The sequence below is a fragment of the Simochromis diagramma genome, unplaced genomic scaffold (assembly GCF_900408965.1).
Source record: "Simochromis diagramma unplaced genomic scaffold, fSimDia1.1 OVJJ01000802.1, whole genome shotgun sequence".
NCBI classification, from domain to species: Eukaryota; Metazoa; Chordata; class Actinopteri; order Cichliformes; family Cichlidae; genus Simochromis; species Simochromis diagramma.
In genome coordinates, this window is record NW_024387492.1 from 19499696 (window position 1) to 19522179 (window position 22484).

The window sequence follows — 22484 nt, forward strand, 5'->3', positions numbered from 1 at the left end:
ATGGGAAATGTAACAGCAGAGTGACACAACATTTGAGCACACCCGGTATGTTGAGCAGAGATGAGAAATCATTTATCAGGTTTATGACTTGGTTTTCCAGGAATAAACAAGACTATCTCAAAATATTTTGTTTTTTTCACACGCTTGTTTTTTGTTCCTCAGGATGAGCCCTCCCCTCCCCGCCCAGAGGCCTACCCCATCCCAACTCAGACATATCCCAGGGAGTACTTCACCATCCCAGCCTCCAAGAGCCAGGATCGGGTGGTGGGACCAGGGCAGCAGGGGCCCCCACCACACTGGCAGGGTATGGAGGACAGAGATCGCCTCCCCATGGGCGATAACATCCACAACAACAGCATGCAGGTACGGAAGCTTGAGATACTTTTCAGATACTGTTTTTCTGGGCGTTACAACGCTCTATGAGACCCAAAAAGATTAGTAAAGTTTTATTATTCATCAGTGTGTTTTTCCAAATCACATTTTGGTGACACAGAAATGTTTGAAGCCATCAGCTTGTTGACAAGCCAATCCTCATCTCCTTCTCCATCCTTTTCTGGCTGTGAGCTCCTCTCATCTTCGTCCTCCCAGTTTTGAGCATCGTTTGTTCCATCTCTTATGAGTCACCGTGGTTATATCTGCATATGCGAAGGCTTAAAGTGTCACAGGATTGAAAAACATATTTAAACATTAGAAATACAATTTAAGATAACATAATAAAACAGACAAACTAGAGCCTACATAATAACCTCTAAGGTAAACTTGGGAATGTAATAAGTAGCTGATTGAGGTGATATTGATTATTTGTGTTTCCAACCACCACCTCCTCTCTCCTTTTATAACGCATACTTTTCCTCATCTAATATTTAATGTTTTGATTGCTTTGCAGCGGATTAATCACTCTCAGGAGGACTTGTATCCACCACCAGGAGGCATGAGGCCAGATGAGCGAATGCAGCCACACTACCAGCACCGGGACCTGGACTACCCACACAGAGATCTCGAATACCAGAGAGGTCCACCTGGAGGTAAGAAGGAAAACCTGACTTCAGATCAGATCAGAGAGGATGACAGAAAAAGGACCGCAGCACCTGTTAGTGTGTTCACTACCAGATTATACAGCAGCTTAAAGTCAGCATCCAAATGTCCCTTAAAAGTTGATTATCCTTCATGATTACATAAAAACACACAAATCATGATATTAAATTCAAGGACCAGAGCAAAGATAATTTGCTAAAGCATAGCAAATCAGACAGGCTGTCATTTCTGACATTCATCAGATGAAAACAACAACAACAACAACAACAACAAAAATAATAACTAAGTTGTAAGTTATTTCACTTTAAAAATAAATATAAAAATCTGATGTTTTGGACTGCAGATGCCCAGGAAAAAAACTGTAGTTTTACCATCACCAAGCCTCCATCTTTCTTCAGAAAGCTGATTAGTACTAAAGTATTGTGCCAACATTAGTGATAAAATTAATTTTTAGGCTAAGAGGGTTCAGAGGTACTGGTACTGGTTTTTCATGGAGGTTTAAAGGCTTAGAAACCACTGTGCAGTTGGTGTCCCTGGTCAAGCAGGTGACCATGTGTTTCTTTGTGTCTGCAGGTCTGGTAGGGCCCGACCACTGGGCTCCACAGCCGCAGGTGTCCTCCTCCCTGGAGTCATCAACATCAAGCCAGGAGCATCTCAACTTCTCCGCGTCCTCCTCTTCTTCGAACAAGACCCAAAACCAGAAGACCGGCCCGGGCAGATGGAAGACGCCCAACGCCCCTCACGCCGTGCCGCCCCATTCGGCACAGCCGCCGTCTCGGTCTGACCTGCCCCCTCCTCCACCTCCACCTCCAGCAGCTTACCCCGAACCCTACGACCCACAGCCGGACCTACCGCTTCCGCCCCCTCCAGCTGCTATCAACCCAGTAACGGCTCAGCAAGCTGCTGACCGCAAGAAGAGAGAGGAGCAGCAGCGCTGGTATGAGAAGGAGAAGGCTCGGCTTGAGGAAGAGAGGTGGGCTTGTTTTGTTTATTCAAATTTTAGCAAAAAAAACATCTTTGTTATTTACCATTTACTATATCCGGCTTGCTATTTATTATTTCTGAGGGAAGATGTAGACAAGCATTTATGCTTTAAAAATAAAATGCAAATAAAGTCATGTATGTAACTCTTCAACGTGTTGTTTAGTCTTTGCTGATACAGAGATCGCTACATCATCAGTATACGCTGTGCTGCTTTACATTTGGAGTAAATGAACTCTGCACCCTTCTGTCTAGTTACCAACAATGCTTCAGTAGGTGGTTTTGTCTTAATGTGCCCCCGTTGTACAGAACCTTGAATGTGGAATACTTTGCAGAAAGATCTAAACTAAATATGATCTTAAAAGAGGAATGCATTAGTGTTTGTTTATATATAATAATGTATATTCTGCCTTTTGTTTTATGCTTGTTGCATTTTAAGACCTTGGCCAAGTCACCCTTTTAAATGGCACTTTCTCTAAAAGCAAAAAAGTGTTAGTACAGGATTCCCATTTTTCAATTAAAAAAAAAACAAGGTGATGTCATACTGCTACATTTATGCATCTGATTTTGAGTATTAATGATGATGATATTGATGCATTTCCAGGGATAGGAAGAGGAGGGAGCAGGAGAGGAAGTTGGGTCAGATCCGGGCCAACCCTGTCATGCCCGTCCAGCCTCACAACGGAGGAGCCATGCCTCCTCCTCACCACCAGCCCCCTGTGGCCTCCATGGCTCCACCTCAGCCTTACCACCCCCCACAGCCTCAGCCTCCTCCACCCAGACCAGAGAAGCTGGCCAGTCTGCCGCGGTCTGCTGTACCTCCTCCTGCTAGTGCCTCCAACCCTGCTGGTAACAAGAAATGTATTAGTTACTTCTTGTTTAAACAAATAAACCAGTCTTGTCTCTGTAATAACTAGTATTCAACATGCCTGCAGGCATGGACACAGTGATCAGGGAGCTGCTTCCACAGCAGCAGCCGCGAACCATCGAGAGGCGAGACCTGCAGTACATCACAATCAGCAAGGAGGAGCTGACGTCCAGCGACAGTCTGTCTCCAGATCCTTGGAAGAGAGATGCCCGAGAGAAGGCCGAAAAACAGCAGCAGCTTCACATCGTGGATCTGCTGGACAAGGAAATCCAGGAGCTGCAGGTACTTTTGTTCACAACAGTGGGAGGAGTGATTTGAAATCAGAGATCATGTTTTAGAAGGAAGTAGCAGAATTAATGTGATCGACTTGACATTATGAGGATATTGTGGAAGAGTATGATCAAAACTGCTATGCAAACTGTTATTTTATCTTCTTGCCTCAAGTAGGAAATATTTAATGGTAAAAACCAGTAAAGATCATTCAAAAGAAAGTAATTAGGTCAGATATTGTTAGAAATGGTTCACCAGATATTGATATCAAGTGGTAGGTGCAGGGTGTAAATGTTGTATCACACAAAAGTGTAAAAGATATGATTATTAGAGGTAATATATCTCACACTCTTTCCACTCCTGCATCTATGCGTGGATAGAGCAGGGTTTAACCAAAGACATAAAGCTGGATTTCTGTAAAAGCTACTGGCCGGTGCCCCGTTCTGATTGCGCGTCTGAAATCTTTGTGATGCCCATCCTACAGTATACTGTAACACCTTTCAGATTGACAAATGCTCTAAAGACTGATGAATACTGTACTTTTGGATATCAGGTATACTTAGATGACCTTGTGGCTTATTCCGGTAAGACGACTTCGGTTTCTAAACATCATTTTGTTTTGCAGGCAAAGCCCGAGCGAACAGCGGAAGAAAACGACCGCCTCAGGAAATTGATGCTGGAGTGGCAGTTCCAGAAACGACTGCAGGAGTCCAAGCAGAGCGACGACGAGGAGGACGAGGAGGATGATGAAGACGTGGACACCGTGATGATCATGCAGAGGCTGGAGGCAGAGAAGAGAGCCAGGGTAAGAAATGGAAGGAAATGACTGAGGGGGAAAAATGAGTTCATTTGAAGGAAGTAGGGAAGGTGCTTTTTTTTTTTTTTTTTTTTTTTTTTTTTTTTTTTTTTTTTTTTTTTTTTTAATGAAAAGAAAAGGAGGGAGTTGAAATCGTATCATGTGCAAAGGCTGCTTTGGCAGAAATCAAACTTTCTGACTTCTGTTTTTCCAGCGTTACTACCCATCAGCTCAGAGTTCAGGGCGAGCCGCAGGAAATCGGGCTGATGGGGGGGGAAAACAGAACCGCCTTTCAAATGCTAGAAGGGAAAATGGCTCCCACTATGAATGTCCTGCAATGTGCATCTGCAACATGCTTCTATCATCGCTTTGCCATGCTGAGCTGCTTAAATCTGATTGGCTGGAGGGGTGGATGGGAGGGCAGGCGGCAGCAGCGTCGTTAAAGCTGCTTTCACATCTCGTGGATGTGACTTTTATTTGAACAAACGCTGCACATGTGCAGCCTTTTGATTATTTAAGCACAGGTCTTGCACTACAATGGATATCAAATATCCAGTATTTTTAAGGTGAAGACGATGCTGGGTGTTTGAATTCACCGAGTCATCCAGCACGAGCCTGAGTGTGTGTCGAAACCTCAGGAGGAAAGTGCTTTTCTAGGTTCAGACACATCAGTTGTGCATTCATCCGGGTCGTGTGTAGATCTGCTGTGTGTTCCTCCCAGTAGCTCTGTAGTGAAGGTAACTGTTTTGTAGCTGACTTTTACCAGACTTTGACTAGATATTTTAGGATGCGGAACGTGGGTGTCTTTAGTAGCTGTGGATGAATCTCAGAGTTTGGTTGACTGTGTGAATTATTTTATTTTTTTATATCTTTGGTTTGCTGCGTTCTTTTTCTTTGTTGAACTACTTTATTCATCTTGAAGGCTGGTATACACTTGGTTTTAAAATCGGGGACTTTTGGCTGCTTAGGAAGGGAATTTAGGCTCATATACACCAGAAAAATATTTCAGACACTAATAGAAATGTGCAGGCGTTTCCAGCTGTTCACAGCTGTTCACAGTGGTTGGTCAAAGTAATTTATAATGGGGGCACAGATAAAGTCTTTTTTACTGTCTATGAGTACTGTTCCCAAGGGCTGATACTGAACTGGATAAAGTACGCAAAAGGTAAAACATTGGATAACGTGGTTAGAGGTTATTGTGACAGTATTACTAACATAAAATAATCCATTTAAATGCTGTCCAGTCATCTAATGTGCATCACTGCAGTGAGGAGTTATTGCTGATTTAGGATAATTGTGTCTCTTTGTGGTTGTTTGAGTGAGGTTTGTTTGACTTTTTTCCCCACGTGTGCATTAGTATGTATACTACCACAGGTATGTTCTGAAATGGGTCCCAGACCACCAGTAAGGTTTGGTAGTGCTCCTCGGTGGTCATTTACTCCTGTGTTAGATTGTTCATAATGTATTTTTAAGCTAAGTGTAAACAGGGTCTAGTTTATGACTAAAAGTGGACATTTAGTCAGCTTACAGTAAATGGATAATACCACAAAATTACAACTTTCTCTAAGAAGTAAAAACTTCTTGGACTATTTTACTTTACCAAAGCTTCATTGATAAAGTTGAAGAGAAAAATATGGGACGATGAGCTCAACGTTAAAGATGTAGCTCTGTAGTTTTTAGATTTAAAAGCTTCTCATCAACAGAGTAATAAGACCAAACCATGTTTTCACTTTATTCTATGTCCTCCCCTGCTCTTCTCTTATCTGTTTTACTCTTTAGTTCCTCCCTCGATTTTCTAATCTAGTCTTAACTCCTCCACACCTTCCTTTTCAGTATTTGGGTATTTCCTCCTCCAACTATCTCCCCTCCCTCTCTCACTCTCTATTCTCTTCTTCTTCTTCCTCTTCAGCAGCAGACTGCTGTCCCAGCTATCTCTGTTCTAGACTTGGTATGTTCATCCTGTTAATGACGAGTATCTTCTCCCTGCCCTTACATCACTTCCTGTTTCCTGTCTGGGCTTCCCACCTGCCCATGTCTCTCCCTACCCATCTGGGCTTGCTGTTGTCGTTTCATCGGGGGTCGTGGTGGTAGACGGGACTGGGCCATGATTAGCTAACGAGCAGTTGGTCCTAGGATGCTTGATGTTGTTTGGCTGGGGAAGCTGTCCATCTCTTTGTCAACTCAAAACACCTGCTGGGGGACGGTGAACGAAGCTGCTGCTTAAATATTGGTGTTTGATAACTGCAAACCAAACCTGTCCATGCTTTCAGATTAGCAGAGCTGCGGTTGGTGTGATTCTTTTCAGCAGTGATGTTTTGAGTACATATTGAGGTGGCACCTGCATGGCTGAATGCATCATGGGGGGCATCCGGGTCGAGACCAATGCATGACAGTCCTGCGAGCCCCCTGCACTGCCTGCGAAGGGCCACATCATGTTGTCGTGGTGGTCATGAATCCATCTGTCTGTCTACCCATCCATCCATTTGTGTGTGACCTGCTGAGCCTCTTTGTCTTCTCTGTATTGGGTCTGTTCAACCAAGTTATTAGATTAACTAATTCTTGCTTTACTTGATTAAATGTACATAAGAGATGGACTTGGCCACCCAGAGACTCAGATCCATTAGTTTGTGAAGTACAATTTTGAAACCTTGAGGAGAGTCGAACTCCAGGTCCTGCAGGTTTTAGATCTCACCCTGGGTCAACACACCTGAATCAAATGATTAGTTTATTACCAGGCCTCTGGAGAACTTCCAGACATGTTGAGGAGATAATTTAGCCATTTAAATCAGCTGTGATGGATCAAGGACACATCTAAAACCTGCAGGACACCGGCCCTTGAGGCCTGGAGTTCAACAGCTATGCTTTAGATCATCATTTTTGCTTAAAAACACTCAATGTCCAACTCATATTTGGACATGGAGTTAGGACTAATAAGATAACAACAAGAGTTTTTACTCTAAAACTAGATCCTAGTATACAAAATAAACACATTTTGTACTAATCAAGCATTAAGACTAATGATTGAGACCACAAACTCATCAGGAAAGTGTTTAATTGGGTAAAAGAAGAAACAAAAGTAGGGTCAATTTCTTGTAGACTTCTATACAATTGTTTTTGCAGGAAAGTTCTTGCCCCCTACTGGCAATTATCTATATTGCAGGTTCCAGACATTTTTAGACACTACAACTTCAGAACATCACTTTGTGGTTAAATGATTAATAGACAGATTTAGTTTTATTTAACCAGGGTCATAGCATTGACCTGACCGTGACCTAGAATGATGTAGTTACCATATTTACCCTAATGCAATAGTAGCAAATATTAACAAATAACAAAAATAAAGAAGGAAGACCGCATTGCCTTCAAATCTGCTGGAAAACCTTTACAGTGTAAATACAACTTTTTTTTAATGTAAATATATGTAAATATAAAGACAAAGAAAAGTGTAGCCAAAATAGTAATTGTAAGAAATTAAAAATATATAAAATTCACTCAATAAACAAATTGAAACGACTCAGCAAAACAATATATCCTGCATAAGAATTAGAAAAGGAGAAAACAGGGAGCCTTATTGGAGCTTCTTTGTGGACAGATACCACCGCGAACGTTTGGTTGAACTGACCCTTTAACCACCATCCAGCCCTAGAATGGGTGTGTTTGTTTCGTTTGTCGCCATGCTGCACTTGGTTTATGTCGGGATGGTTTTCGGAATATTTCTGCTGCAGCCCATTAAGCTTGCAGTTACTTCAGGTACGCTTGATTTATTATTCCTCTACTGCTCAGTGGGACATTTAATGATCTGTAAACGAAATCAAGTACACCTTAAGTAGCCAAAGGAGGGGCTGTCTTTGCTTTTCGCTCTGCCCTTTTCCGGTTGTTGTTACTGCTGCTGCTGTTGTCATTGTCGCTGCATGTCGGTGTGTGCATGTTTAGCAGTGCGTGCGTGTCTGCGTGTCTGCTTCTTTCTGCCTGTGCTGTGTGTTTGCAGTGCACACAGCTCCTCCCCCAGGAGCAGTCCTGTGAGACCAATACAGTTCTACCTCACATTTGTACACAAACATATTAGTGCAGTTGAACAAATCCAAAAGAAAATGTGCTCAGATTATGTGTCTGTGAATGCCACGCGTACTAATTTCTTTCCTCATTTGCATGCGTGCCTTGCGGCATGTTCCCCGCGGGTGTGTGTGACCAGTTGCAGGATGAGGAGCGGCGGCGTAAGCAGCAGCTGGAGGAGATTCGTAAGCGGGAGGCAGAGGAGCGGGCGAAGCAGGAGGAGGAGAGGAGGTGGAGGGAGGAGGAGAGAGCCAAGCGAGAGGCCGAGGAGAAGGTCGGTGTGTCTGTCCTTGAAACCGCTGGAGTTCTGACCTGATTAAAATTAATGCTTTGTGCCTTTATTAAAGTATTACTGAGTCAGAGCTTCAGGTGTAGCACAGATTAGGTTTACACACACACACACACACACACACACACACACACACACACACACACACACACAGGGGTTGGACCGATATTTGAACAGTAATTACATTATATCCAAATCTACAAAATTATGCAGCTTTCTCTTGTCTTAAAAAATATTTTTTTTCCCTGTTAGGGTGCAACAGCCAGCTGCTAATACACAATAAAACCAAAGTACGCGATGCTAACAAGGAGCTATTAGCATGATAGGAGAAAGAAGGTCCTTAAAAATCCTCATTAAACATCAAAAATTCCCGTTAAGAACCAAAAGATTGGCATTTGATAAGATTTAATGTAATTTTAATTCAGATTGTTGGATTATACTTAAAGGTGCTAAACTTGTAGATATACTGGCAAACTGTTTCTCCTGTTACCAGATAACAGTGTTTACAGCACAGATGATGCAAAGGACAACATTTTTAGTCCTACTGAAAAAGGCTTTTAATTTGAAAGTGTTGCATGTCGTTTTCCTCTAGGTTGTCGATGTAAGCTAAAATGTGGCCACTGTGTTTACAATTCAGTTTGTTTGCATATTTAGCCTGCATTTTGGTAAAAATAAATTACGTTTTATATTCTTAGTACATTCACACCTTGATTTCATAGAGATTTTAAACTATACCAACCCATCATATCGGTCTAACCCCTGAATGTGAAGATGCTTTGGAAGAATTCAGACCCTTTTACCTGGTGCACGCTTAACTGTCTAATAAATGCAATTAAAATTGCAGATAATAGGATTTTATCAGTCCTACTATAAAGTTAAACGATAGTTATTTATATATTAATCCTTTGTATCTAGCCTCAGTTTGGTGGGCCTTTAGCAAACTGTTTTCCTCTGTAAGCAAGAGATTTTTAGTTACTTAAGCTGTTGTGGGAAATAGAGAGCAGAGCGAGAAATGCAGCTGTCATTTTGCAACCCTCACCTGCCGCCACGAGCTCCGGGTAGTGATTGAAAGAATGAGATCGTGGATTCTCTCACTGGCGGTCAGGGTTAGCGAGAGTCTGAGGTGAGCTCTGTCTCAGAGTACTAGTAATACGTGAACATACAAGAGAAAAAAGAAAAAAAAAAAGCAACGAATGAATGGATGACAAGATGGGACAGTTAATGTGGGATTGATTGCCAAAAAAGCACCTTTGCTTCTTTTTAAACTAAATCTTCACTGTAACGGTAAAATGTGCAGCAGATGAATGAGTCTGAAAACTTCCCAAAGCTTTTACTTTCATGCCTTTGTTGGCTTAGGCTTCAATGTCACTTAGTAACTTAGGTTAATATGAGAGATGGAATGTAATACATGGGCTATATTTTTAAATGACCAGTGGTTTGGTGCAGCATTCACCCACCCACATGTGTCGTGTTAATCAGACATGCTCATTGTTCTTTATCTTTGTGTCGTGCCCGCTGATTTCACTGTGATACCGTTAGCGCGGTCCATTTGTTCTGTGAGCTGCAAACCACCCATAAGACCACTGGTTGTTTAAAAATAACATGCATATTTATTCAGATTTTTACCGTTCAATTTCAACTTTAGGCATCCCAGAAATCTCAGGGATTTGATTAAATGTTAATTAGGAGAATATTTAGGTGTTTCTAAGATAAATAAACTGTTTTCAGGCTGTTATGATTGTTCTGATGTTTATTATGAAGTTGTCCAGTTGCATGTCCTCATCCTGTGCACCCCCCCCCCCACCCTATGTGATGTGTTGCTGTGTCATGTTACGTGCCTCCACCCACCTGAAGCATGGGACTCCCATCATGTTGTTGTTATCGTCAGTGTGCGTCAGGAAGTTTCAGTTATTTTGGGGAAGCAGTTTTGATTCATTTATTTTTTGTGAGGTTTTTAATTTTATTTTTTGTTGTCATTTCATCCAGCATTGCTTTGGAAACTATGTTTAGGGGAATGCTGCCCACCCTCCTCCAACTTTTCCCAAAAACCACATGCTTTATACCGACATCATGCACACACACACGCACCGCAGAGGTCTGTCGGCCCACCTGCCTCATACCCGCCCTCAGCCATCCATACTGTACATATTCAGAAACCCAGCCGCTCACTCATTCAAACCCCACACATCCACTAATCCCTCCCAGTTTCTTCAGATTCCCACTGGGCTGGCTGAACCTGGCCATAGCGGCTCGGATACACCCACAGCAGCGCATGGTCTCTCTGAAGACATGTACAATCACAACTACACTCAGCCCTCCCCTCAGCCTCCTCCTGGCAGGCCTTCAACACATGAAACGGACCAAAAAATGTGAAGATAATCTGATACAAGAAGCATCCAGATTGAGTGACCCCGGAGCGGCTGGTCACGCTCCAAACCTCAAAATCTAAACACATTCACCAGTGAAGCTTCATCACAGGCCTCCCACCCCCTAGTGTAGATTTTGGAGCTCAGCCACTGGAGACAGGGTGGGCTGGAAACTTAAAAACCTACCCACAAACCGTAAAATACAAACCCGGGCCACACAGAAAACCGAGCACACATGGACACCCAGCACACATACACAAACAGAGTGATGAGGGAAGAGGAGACGGCGGTAAGCTGGATTCTTTTAGCGTTGTGTCAAGTTAGCGGATTTCATAGACCAGTCGGAAGAGATTTCCCAGGTTTGGTTGATGGACAGCATTAAAAAAAACCCACGATATTAGATTTTCGCAGTGATGTGGAGCAACATATGCATCAGGCGTGACGTTCAAGACTGCCGAGCTGCATCAGTGTACACTCACAGACACAGGAAACCAGCAGAATTGAGACCAGCACAGGGGCATCAGCCTTGAAGTTGGTCCCTGATTTTATTTTATTTTTTATCTTTCTGAAACATAATAAGATGATTTAAAAATCACCAAAGAAAAAAAAAAAAGAAAAGCTGGCCTTGTGAAATAGCTGTAGGAAGGGAAAGCAGATGTGATTATGTTCCTAAACTGAGAGCACATTAATCATAACATTTTAAAGATGAAGTTAATCGTTCCCTTTTGGATGGATTGTTGACATCAGTACTGAAAAAGTAGCTTATTAGTTAATTAATGCTTTTTTTTATTTTTGAGTTACCAGCTCCTCAAATGTGTAGGTTTGCAATTTTTTCAGAAAAAGCAGGAATTTAAAATATTCCACTTTCGCCTCTGAGGAAACGCTTCCTCACATTTGATTAACTGAAATTATGTATCATTTCATAAACTTTATGAGTTATTTCAATCAAGTTAAATAGATTTTAAATGAATAATAAACACATGAATCATTCATGAAAGCAGTAATCAGATGCTTCTTTCCAGAGCAGCCGCGTCTGGACTGTTTTCACAGCTTGCAACCATTTTTATTTTTATTTATTTATTTTTTTAACCTCACATTATCCTGTTTATGCTTGAAGGGAAATTGTGCTTGATTGTTAATTACACCTCCCATTTGCAGCCTAAAAAGTTTACATGTAGATAACTTGGAGAGCTGCTTACTCTGATTTATAAATTATATAAAACAAATGGAGGGGAGAAAAAAGCTTTTTCCATTTGAAACTTTTATTAGTTTAAATCTTAAAATGTTCTCAGCTGGTCGAGTTGTTTGCTTGTGATTTTGTCTGCTTTGCACCACAAAGCAGGTTTATATGACTTTAAATTTAAGGTATTTTTTGTATATTTGTTTTAATAAGAAACACAGGAGAAAATGAATGTTATAGTTGTTTATTAATAAAACTTTTTTTTAAATCCCAGAGGACGCACTGAAGTGTGAGGCTGTACCTTTATGCAACTGAGCTCTGCCCCCACTTCTTAATATCAGTTTAGCTCATACTTTTTTCCTATTGATTTTCCAGTTCTTTCGTCCCGTGGATGATCTTAAATCAGGGATGCTTCATTTTTGTTCTCAGATTCAGAATTGTTACACCTCAAACATGTCATCAGTATTTCTGAGTCATTCATTAAGATGCAGCTGGAACACCTTATGAAACGATGCCCCTGACCTGCTGGTACGGTTTAGTTTTGGCGCACTTTGCGGTTCTTACACGCGGCTGTAGTTCAGGTTCAGTTGGAGTTTGGGTGGGAGTCTCATCAGACTGGTGGAGCGCTGCTTGTGCAGAAGCAGAGTAGTGCAGCTCGTTGAGTAGTTTCCCACGTAGCTGATTAGTGTTAGGTGCGAGCCATTGAGAGCGGCGCTTACTAACAGGTTGTCCCTCCCCTAGAGGAGACAGGAGGAGGAGTACTACGCTCGCCTGGAGGCCGAGCGGCGCCGGCAGCACGAGGAGGCGGAGAGAAAACTGCTGACGCCTGACGAGCCGGCCGGTCTGTATCGGCCCCCGCTTCCACGGGATTACCAACCCCTCGCCCCCCAAAACCCTACTAACACCCCCCCACCCCCACCACAGAGAAACACCTCCTACCTCAAAACCCAGGTCACCTCCCCCGACATGCTCTACACCGCCAAGTTTGTCACCTACACGGGCGATGATGAAGACGAGGAGGACGCCACCAAAGCAGGGAGTGGCGGCGGCGGCCAATCAGGTCAGGTGAAGCTGTCGGCGACCCGGAAGTCGTACGGCGACCTCCCGGCCACCGCCTCGCCTAATCACAGCAAGCCTCAGCCGCCGCCCACTGCGCGCAAGCCCCGCCCTCTTTCAGACGGCATCTTCCTGTCTGGCTCGTTCCAGCCGCCAGTCAACAACTCCAACAGTACAGCCCCCCCCCTTCCTGCCAAACCGAGCTCCATGCCCCCAGGAGGCTATAAAGGTAGAACTGGAGAGAGGAGTCAGGCTCGCCACAGCGCCCTCTAAAGCGCCCGCCCCTCCCTCTCACTCACTCATCTTCATTTTCTACCCACTCCTTTATGGTTTAGTGCTACTTTCTTCTTGGTTTATCTTGTTTTCAGTAGAGAGGTGTCGTGCCCTTTCACTTCCACAGTCTACTTTTTCCTCTTTTACATGTTTGTCCAAATTTATTTGTTTTTTTTCCTTTTTTTTGTCGTCGATTCATCACTGTGTTAGTTTTTATATGTGGAAATTTGCCCCTCCCCCTCTCTCTTCCTCCTCAAGCAAATCAGGTTCTGTTTGTTTCATATTTTTCATTGTAGGTTTATTTGAACACCTCTTGTCCCCCAGTAATTTTTTTCCCCCGCCCTCCGTCCTCATCTTCCTCCAATCACCCTCCCCTCCCCCTTCGATCAGCACTAGTGAACAGAAAAAAGCAATCGATAATCACGCCACCACTTTTTGCTGCAGATTGAGACCCATCAGAGCCAATCATAGTACTGTTGGTGTTGTCGCTCGCCGCCTCCTTTGTGTCTGGTTGGTTGCTGCTTGGGAATTTGGGTTGGGGGGCGGGGGTAAAGGCCAGCCGTCAGTCTGCCTGTCTGCCTGCCCGTCCTCCCCGCCCCCCCCGTCCTGCCCCGTGGCTCTGCTTAGCGGTGTTGGCTTTAAAGGGAAGGAGACACACCATTGGCTTCTCACACCCATCAATCACTCAATTGAGCAGAATCATTTCATAAACATGCAAAAACTGCACACAGCAGCAGTGTGTTGAGTGAAGGAGCTCCTCTTTGTCTGTGTCTGTTTAAACGGCTCGTTTTCCTTCTCTATAGCTCAGTCTACTCTGACCACACTGACGGAACGCCATAAATTCTAGAGGTTCATGATCAGGCTGCCGCTTTTTTTTTATCGAGAGGTTAAAATAGTCTTTAACGCAGTCCAAATGTGGATTTATTCATGTCAGATATTATTTCAAGATAGGCATCTCTTCTTCATTGTTTGAAAGAGATCGAGCTGCAGCCAGCTGGCTGCTGTTTGGAAGTTTTGTGTTCCCACAAAAATTTCACCCAGAATTTTATTTATTCCGTATCCCTTGGATAGAGCTCGTATAAAAGATAAACGCAGGGCTCCGCGATGGAAATGTGAAACCTGCTGAGCCTTAAACACACATTCTTTCTAATGACCAGCAGGCGGCGAGTAAACAAGCCAGTTTGGAAGCTAGCCTGAGAAGATGACCTCGCTAAGCAATTCCCTAATGACTTTATGGTCAGTTATTAGATTTACTTAATAAAAGATGATTGTTTTGTAAATGATGATCCAGTTTAGAGTTGAAGAGAAAAAACAAAGCAAGGTAAGATTTAGGGAGAGCTTCTCTGCTCCTGATGGAACAGGAACCCATGAGGTTTTTGATCCTCTTTTAGTTTAAAAGAACAAAAAAGTCCCGAAAATAAAAAAAAAATAAAATAAACCAAATTGGGGACTAAAGTGGATTTTTTTTTTCTTGTCACATGTAAAAAGCAGCTCAGTCAAAAAAAACCTACAACTGATAAATTGAGGTTTTGACCCCAGTACATATGTGGTAGTAAGTGAGTTATTTCCATAGTATTGGTATCACAGATTCATCAGGTTTTTAGCATCTTCTGTTAGTATTTTTTTCATAAAGTAAGGTTCCCAAATATCTAGTAAGTACCTAAACTAGGCATTGTGTTGGCCTGAAAAAAGACAGATGACTCGGTGATGAGTAGACATAACGATCCCTTTGTGATGCTGTCAATTTGAGCAGTTTGAACATCCATAGACAAACAGAGCTTTGACTGCAGCACAGTCTGTTTCAGCAGCACCTGAGGTCCAGGAGGCTTCCTGCACATTTAACACGAAACCACCTCCATCACCACTGCTGCTTATATTAAAGATCAAAACACATCCAGGACCTCATGGGAATTCTGTGCTGCAATCTCACTTAAATTAAACACAATCATCCCACTAACACCCCCCCACCCCCAACAACCTACCTCACCCAAACACCCCCTCCCCCCTCCCTCGGGAGTAAAATCTGCACGTTTCACCTCACAGTCAAACACATTGTGCATAAACACACAGCAAACAGTGCACTTTGGCTGCCAGCAGCTCACCCCAGTAACCGGCTTGATTTCTATTGCTTTTTACTGCCTGTGCATAGCTTCCACCAGGCTGCAGTCTGTATTTATTTCCTTATTTATTCTTTGCTGCTCTTCCCCACTTTGCGTGTCTGTGTTTTGGACTCTCTCTTAATTTGCTGTCCCAGAAGTGCCTAATTTTCCCTCCTCGTATCAGCTTTTGTTTCATTTCTGTCATCTCGCCTGTCAGTCTGTGTCTCTGCTGTAGCTTCAATGCTGTCTAACGCTGCGGCTTTATTTACTAAAACCTTATTACAACTCCCACAGGGCTTTGCGGCAGGTTCAGGTGAACAAACAGCACCTGAGTCTCCAGCTTCCCTGCCAATATGAAACTGTATTTGATGTGTGTTATTTGATCAGCTGGCAGGTCCTAGAGGTTTGAGTCTCACTTTAATAAAGTGTGGCCTCTTCTTGGGTTAGAGGTATTTTTGTGTAATCAAGATTGAAACCACAGGAAAAACAATACAGATGCCAGTTTGCCTCAAAGGTGCACGAACCGGAGAAAGCTGCAGAAGAAGGACGAGTTCAGTTATCCGCAGAGAGCGATGCTCAAACAGAAAGATGTGTACCAGAGCAGGGAAACAAAACAGCAATTTAAACGGGCGTCCTTTGGCTTCCAAGATAACCGAGCCAGAGTAAAAGAAAAACATTCATAACCTGTGAGAATCAATCACAGGCCAGTGGATGACTTTTTTCATGTGAATGTGAAGAATTTTCTATTGTAGTGCCAGAAGTATAATTTTCATCTCTTTTGGCTGCACAGAGGAATGTTTCTGGCCTTGAACGAGGCTTGTTTCTCTGTGGTTGCTTTGTTCTCTGCCAGTTTGTATTTATGTGGGCTGAAGTGGGACCCGGTTTGATCCCGTCCCAGACTATACTTCAGATCCCCCACCCCTTCTTGCTTTTGGCTCCATAAAACCCAAAGTAAAAAGCCTGGGAGCTGCCAGCTGGATGAATCTATCGGAGTTCACACCCCATCACTGTGTCTGCGTCTGAACTGTACCAACCTTTGATTTGCATCCTGAAACACGAAACCTTACATCCATCTAGACTGCAGTTGTGCTCTTTGAAAAGGCACCCAAGTAGAGTTGGGACTGGATGTTTAATGTCTAACTCGTGGGTTTTTCCTGAGTGAGATTCAACCACTATCCTCACCAGTACACAGAACACAAGAGAAGAAATCCTCTTTACCATGTGGATCCAGTGTTTCCTCTTAGCATGACGTGCCAAATACTGAGCCACGAAGAGAGTCTGCCAGGTTTTATCATCCCACATTCCTCCAAGTTCCTGCTTGCTGGTTTTAGCAAGTGAAATGAAACATTTTATCAGCTAAAAACAGAAAAGAACAGCCTTTATGGGCATTTTTTTAAATGATTCTGTATTCTTGTAAACGTCTTTAAAAAAAAAAAAAAAGAAGAAGAAAAACAAAACCATGTCGGCTATTTTGAACAGGCAATTGGTGTGAGACAATTCCTAATTTATACTCAATTTATAAAAGGGAAAACAAAATAGCCAGGCACTGTCACACGGGATACTTTTATAAGTATCTGGGTTCTTTAGTTATTTCAGCACATGTTACAGGAAAAGCTGTAAATGGTTCATCCATTGGGGACTATTTTCAGTGGTGGATTAATACGCGTTTGGACCACTGGGTTCCAACCAGAGAGCACTTTGCAGGTATTTCTCAAAACAGCAAATAGTTACTCAAATGAAGGTAGCTAGGGAGATACATCCGCCACTGAAAAGTGGCGGATGTATCTCTTTTGGTCATTAGTTCTGGTTAATTATGATTTGGTAAAATTAATAGATGGTTAAAAATTCCATATTTTGCCCTCTATGTGGTAGCAAACTTGACTAACTCTATAAAAAGAAACAAACCAAAGCCTGGGTTGGTCACCAGTCGGAGGCAGTAGATCTGCAAACAGCTTCAGGAAGGAAGCAGGAATCTGCACCAGCATCCAGTCTGAAAATGGCCAGCAAGCTCCAACACATCTGGGCCGATGTGTTTAAAAAAAGAGCCTTAGTCAGAATTAGAAGTCTGTTTTTCTTCCTGTCCGGCTCCAATGCAGCCGTGTTGGCCAGAGAAGATGTAATTGGGTGTCAGTGATCAAACTGTGCCCGGGATCTTTGTGTTTTGGAGCTGAAGTGAGCGATGGTCATTTTTAACAACCAAAGGGAAGTAAACAAGCAAATAAAAGAGAAAGTTCAAATACTTCTGAAGCTTTAATATCAGCACTGTCGGTTTTGGTCTTTATTGAAAGTAAACCATTAACACTTCTATAGCCAGCAGGAAGGAACTTGTATTTTTGTGTGCTGGAAACAAGTCTCAGACTCCTGGCTCATCGGATCCTGCGATGGTTTTACGAAGCTTTACCTTCGTTAAGCTGTTGATGTTGCTACAGTTTGGAAAGACACAGGAATGCGTAAAACTAACGTCTCACTTGGGGTTAAAGGTCGCGGTCACCCTCTTCATGTTTGTTCACCTGGCTTCTTTGGGAGCTCTTCTTCATTTTTCTGAAGATACGCCGAGTTTAAGCACTGCTGGATTTAGATGGTAACAGAATTGGTTCGGACATGTTTAGCGGTGACCTCAACCTCAGAGCCCACCTGACACTTCCACAGACCATTGTTGCTGCTTGGGAATGGCTCTTTAACTGCTTTTTACTTTAGTGCTGTGTTTCTCTCTCTGCTCGCTGCTCTAGTTTAATGAGATCTGAGGTTTTTGTCTAATGCTTCTCACAACTCGCTCTCTTTTCTTTCCTCCTTTCTGCTTAGGCTGGTCTGTGGGAAATGAAGTGATAATGACTGGAGAAGCTGCTGGGTAATGGTCACCGGGGTCTCTGGTCTGCTGTCGATTCAGTTTGACTTAAAGCATTTCCAAGTGCACTCACTATGTGTAGTTGTCGTCACTGATAATTGATATCAGAGATCTTCCGAACCGTCTCCCAGCAGCTTCTGTCGCAGATGATTTTTGGTTAATCACAAGCTGCACATAAGCGATGCTAATTCGTGTCTTGCTGCTCTTTGTCTTTCTGCTGTGTGGCTCATGAACATCTAGCAGGATTTAACTCGTACACTGGAAACTCATCAGGAGTTGTAGGAACAGGAGAAGTCTACAAGGACCCGAGAGACAAATGGACGAGGAGGTGAGCTCTGTTTTATTTATTTTTTTCTTTCTTTGCCACTTTTAGTCATGGGTGGTTGTCTCTGTTGTAGCAGTCTACATCCATTTTGCCTTAAACTACAGATAATTTGGGTTTAAGTGCCTTAAAAATGAATTATTCCTAATGACCAGCAGGGGGCAACTCCTCTCGCTCTAAAAAGAAAAGACACCTACTTCTCACTTGACTTAATGTCTCAGTAAACGCTCCCCTGGTGAGTTTATGGTCTCGGTTACTATTTTTGAGTCGTTAAATAAAAAAGGATGTTTATTTTGTAAATGATCATCTTTATTTTGGAGGGAAAGGTCAAGTTGGTGCTCAACTATAATAAACCTGCATTATTTCTTCTAGTAAGTTTCTGGTTTTAATCTTAATTTTGCAGTCAAGAGCAGGAGAACTCGATCCCCAGCGATGCTCCGGAGAGTCTGACCTTCAAGGAGCGCCAGCGCCTCTTCTCTCAGGGGAAGGAGGTTTCCAACAAGGTCAAAGCTTCTCGCAAACTCATGGAGCTGGAGAACGAGCTCAACACCAAGCAGTAGACCTGAGCCTTTCACCTCCCAGCGCCACCTTAACGCCGACGCCACCGTGATAAGGTGCTCCTGGGGGACAAAAACATCGAGAGAGAGCCGGCGCTTGCTCCCCCTGACACTGACCGTCGCCGCCCGTTTGTTTCCCCCTCTCTCTCTTTTTGCTTTGACTTAAATCATCGAATAACTGGACCACTTTTTTTTTTTTTTTTTTTTATCAGCAGAAGAGATTTTTATGGCTTAAAAATCTGCTTCTGTTAAAACCTGTTAAAGATGTATAATGATAAAGCACTGTAAAAAAGTTTTAATTATATCTAGTGAGAGTCCGAGAATCACATGACAGAAAGGGGATATATTTTTGTTTGTAAATTTTTTTTTTTTTTTAATTTTTTTTTTTGGGGGGGGGGGGCGGTAGAGAGAGGTTTATTCTTTTTTTTTTTTTTTTTTCCATAGCTAAGTGAAATTTGAACAGTTTTACAGTTTTATTTTATGCTCTATTTTCTGTATCATGTTGTTTTTCAATCTTTTAATCCCTCCTTGCCAGCAGGAACGCCCAACGTTGAGCTCCACACCTTTTTATTTTATTTTTTTATTTTGTTTTTTAATTAAATTCTCAGCGAGTGGAAACACTGTTATTTCATTCTATAGCGAAAAAGTGTGGGACATCTTTTTTTCTTCTTCTGTGATTTTGTTTTAGAAAAACTCTGAAAAGGTTCTTCAGGAAGGATCTTTTAAGTGCACAACATTACTGTAAATACTCGGGTCCACTCACTCTTTTACTACTGTAGAAATCTGCCAGGAAACTTTAAAAAAAAAAAAAAAGAAAAAAAAAATCTGCAAAACTAATGTGATTTAACAGCCCACCCCCCACCCCTCCTCTTCGCTGCCACCAGAGTCACATTTTTACGTGTTTCTCCCCTTCCTGACTTCTACTTTTATTTCCTTTTAACCAGAGTAGTCGTGTGAGATGAATTTTTCGCCCTAAATTCAAGTCAGAAAAAGGAACTTGTTTTGTTCACCCACAATGTGATTAATGTTGGTTTTCACAGTAATATTAATATTGACAATAATATAACAAAAAGGAAAAAAAATGCAGCTACTCTTTAAGTGCTTGTTTGCTTTACAGATATTTATTTCAAACCTTGTGGAAAAACTTGCACAACGACTTGTTTTATTATTAAATATGTATCTGCAAACTGTTCTGAGATTACATTCGGGAACTCTGTGGTGATAAGAATAACAATAATATTAATAATCTGTGGGTTTTTTCTGCTTTAGAGACAGAAGTGTTCTGTTTTTACACCAGCTGTAGTCGGAGGGAGCCAGGTGTTTCACAACATGACCCAATTGTACAAATATACACAATGCAACACAACACACAAGTGCAGTCTCAAAAACTCACTCACCGCCACTGCTGATGTAGAAATGAAGCGCACTTCAAACCCCCTCCCCCAAACTTGTGACGTTTCAGATGTATCTCTCTCTCCCTCTCCTGCAGTTTGTTTGATTGACTCCATCCTGTGTGTAGACTTATATATATTTTCTCAACAGGAGCCTCTGATAAGACATGACGAGTTAAAGACGCTGTTATAATAACTGACCTGTAAAAACACTACAAGATGCTCCCCACACATACAAACAAACAAACACAGCAACAACACCAACTTCTCCTTTTTAGGTTTCAAAATGAACTGAATCATTTAAATGGTTTCATGTTTAGCCTTTTGTAAATCATTAATAAATACAGATTTTTCAACAGTGTGGACTGGAAGCGTGGTCTTTTGTCACTGCGTTTAAAATCGATATATGGTAAGAAACAATTCAATTAAGACTATTACTTAACTAGTTAGGGTGTTATGTAGCCTTCACAGCCTATTTGTATATTTATACGGTCACTTTTTGGGTACATCAGCACTTTGTATAGATAGAAAGGATTAAAGACAAGCTATTTATAAAAGCCAGTGGTACTACATTCAAATGGAATATGAACTGGCGGTGAAACGGTGCTGGGGCATTTCGGGTGTATTTAATCTGGGACAAGTGCTCTGATTTTGGAAGTTGTGTTTGATAAACTATTATTATTATTATGTGTTACTATTTTAAGTTATCATTAATGATACAAAAGGTAACTGTATTCGTAAAATATTCCACCAGATAAAGTCGGTGTAATATACTTGGTTAAAAATTAAAGGGCTTCCGAACTCGCATGAAAACGATGGTGTTTTTAGGATTTCTTCACTTATAACATAATTTGCTAATAGTTTCCAGCACATCTAACCATGTACTTGAAAGTATGATCTGTCGATATTCGGCGTATTTTATTTTAAAATGTGTGAAGATAAACAAAGTTAATACTGTGGCAGATCGTCACTCTTCGGAACTTGCTGAAGAATCCTGACGTTTTAAAGATTTTTTTTTTTTTTTCGGTTTTGCTGATAATGCATGTACACCTACTGGCGCACGTTTAAAAAAAAAAAAAAACTGATAATATGTAAATCGGCCTGCTTATTTTAACGCGTAATCAACTATAGCATAAAAATTGAAGTTCAACTTCGGAGATGATAGGGTAACTCTGGGAGAGCTCTTCAGAACTCGCCCGGGAATTCTACAGTCATTGGAATCGACACGTTTTTAAAATGTCTTTGCTGTTTATGCGTTTTGCTTTTTGATATTAGTGTAAGTATTGGTACACAGAACTTAGCAGCTGAATCGGCGTTCTTTATTTTCCAATACATGAACAAATATAAATCTAAACCCACCATCATTACATTTGGGAACTCTGTGGTGATAAGAATAATAATACCATCATATCACCACCAAAAGCAAAACTAATCAATAATGCTCAGCAACATTACACTTCCTGTTTCCTATCATCTTTAGGTGGAAACTAGCGAGCTAACTCTCTGTTAACTTCTTACTCGGTTAAATTAAAAAAAATCCGTTTGCATGGATACCTGGATTTCAAACTTAATTTTTACAACTGGTAGAGCAGCCACATTGATCATTTTTATTAAAGACGAAATAATAATTTGGACAGTAACTGGCAGTGATCCTGTGACTTTTGAACTTGAGGCGGAGTTCTGACCCGGAAGCGGCTAATGACGTCAGGCTTAAAGACCGGAAAAACACGTCTCTGTGTAGAGATTATGAGCGACAGGAGTAAATACGTTTAATATAATCATCTTTGTTTGTTGTAATATTGAAATATATAATGAAAACATGTAACTTTTTTACCGCGTTTGTAACAGAAAACTAACATGGCGACGGTTTATTTCTGTAACGTTAACCCGCGCCAGTGTCCTCTCTCTGGAGATCTATTTAGAAATATGACACAGAATACACACAGAGCATTATCAGTACGACCATGACGGTATACACAGGCTTTATGACTAAGTTTTTTTTCCCGTGTTAGTAGATGTCAGGATGGCCGAGCGGTCTAAGGCGCTGCGTTCAGGTCGCAGTCTCCCCTGGAGGCGTGGGTTCGAATCCCACTTCTGCCAGTA

The 22484-nt window shown here is 41.9% G+C and overlaps 1 protein-coding gene and 1 non-coding gene across 13 annotated transcripts in view; both read left to right on the top strand.

Moving 5' to 3' along the window:
* afdna (afadin, adherens junction formation factor a) overlaps positions 1-20742 on the top strand; it is a 119680-nt gene extending 98938 nt beyond the window's left edge. For 4 of the 12 annotated variants that reach the window (XM_040018568.1, XM_040018572.1, XM_040018571.1 and 1 more), the window contains 11 exons: positions 163-363; positions 887-1025; positions 1609-2008; positions 2621-2865; positions 2952-3166; positions 3780-3959; positions 5860-5898; positions 8143-8277; positions 12580-12679; positions 18352-18439; positions 18837-20742. In XM_040018568.1, the coding sequence (XP_039874502.1) occupies positions 163-363; positions 887-1025; positions 1609-2008; positions 2621-2865; positions 2952-3166; positions 3780-3959; positions 5860-5898; positions 8143-8277; positions 12580-12679; positions 18352-18439; positions 18837-18993 (1899 nt within the window). In that variant the 3' untranslated portion in view covers positions 18994-20742. The remainder of the gene's footprint in view (positions 1-162; positions 364-886; positions 1026-1608; positions 2009-2620; positions 2866-2951; positions 3167-3779; positions 3960-5859; positions 5899-8142; positions 8278-12579; positions 12680-18351; positions 18440-18836) is intronic. The other 8 variants (XM_040018570.1, XM_040018579.1, XM_040018574.1 and 5 more) reach the window with 6 other exon arrangements.
* Positions 20743-22398: 1656 nt separating this feature from the next.
* Positions 22399-22481, top strand: trnal-cag. The gene has a single exon. It is a non-coding gene; the product is annotated as a tRNA-Leu (tRNA).
* Positions 22482-22484: the final 3 nt, after the last annotated feature.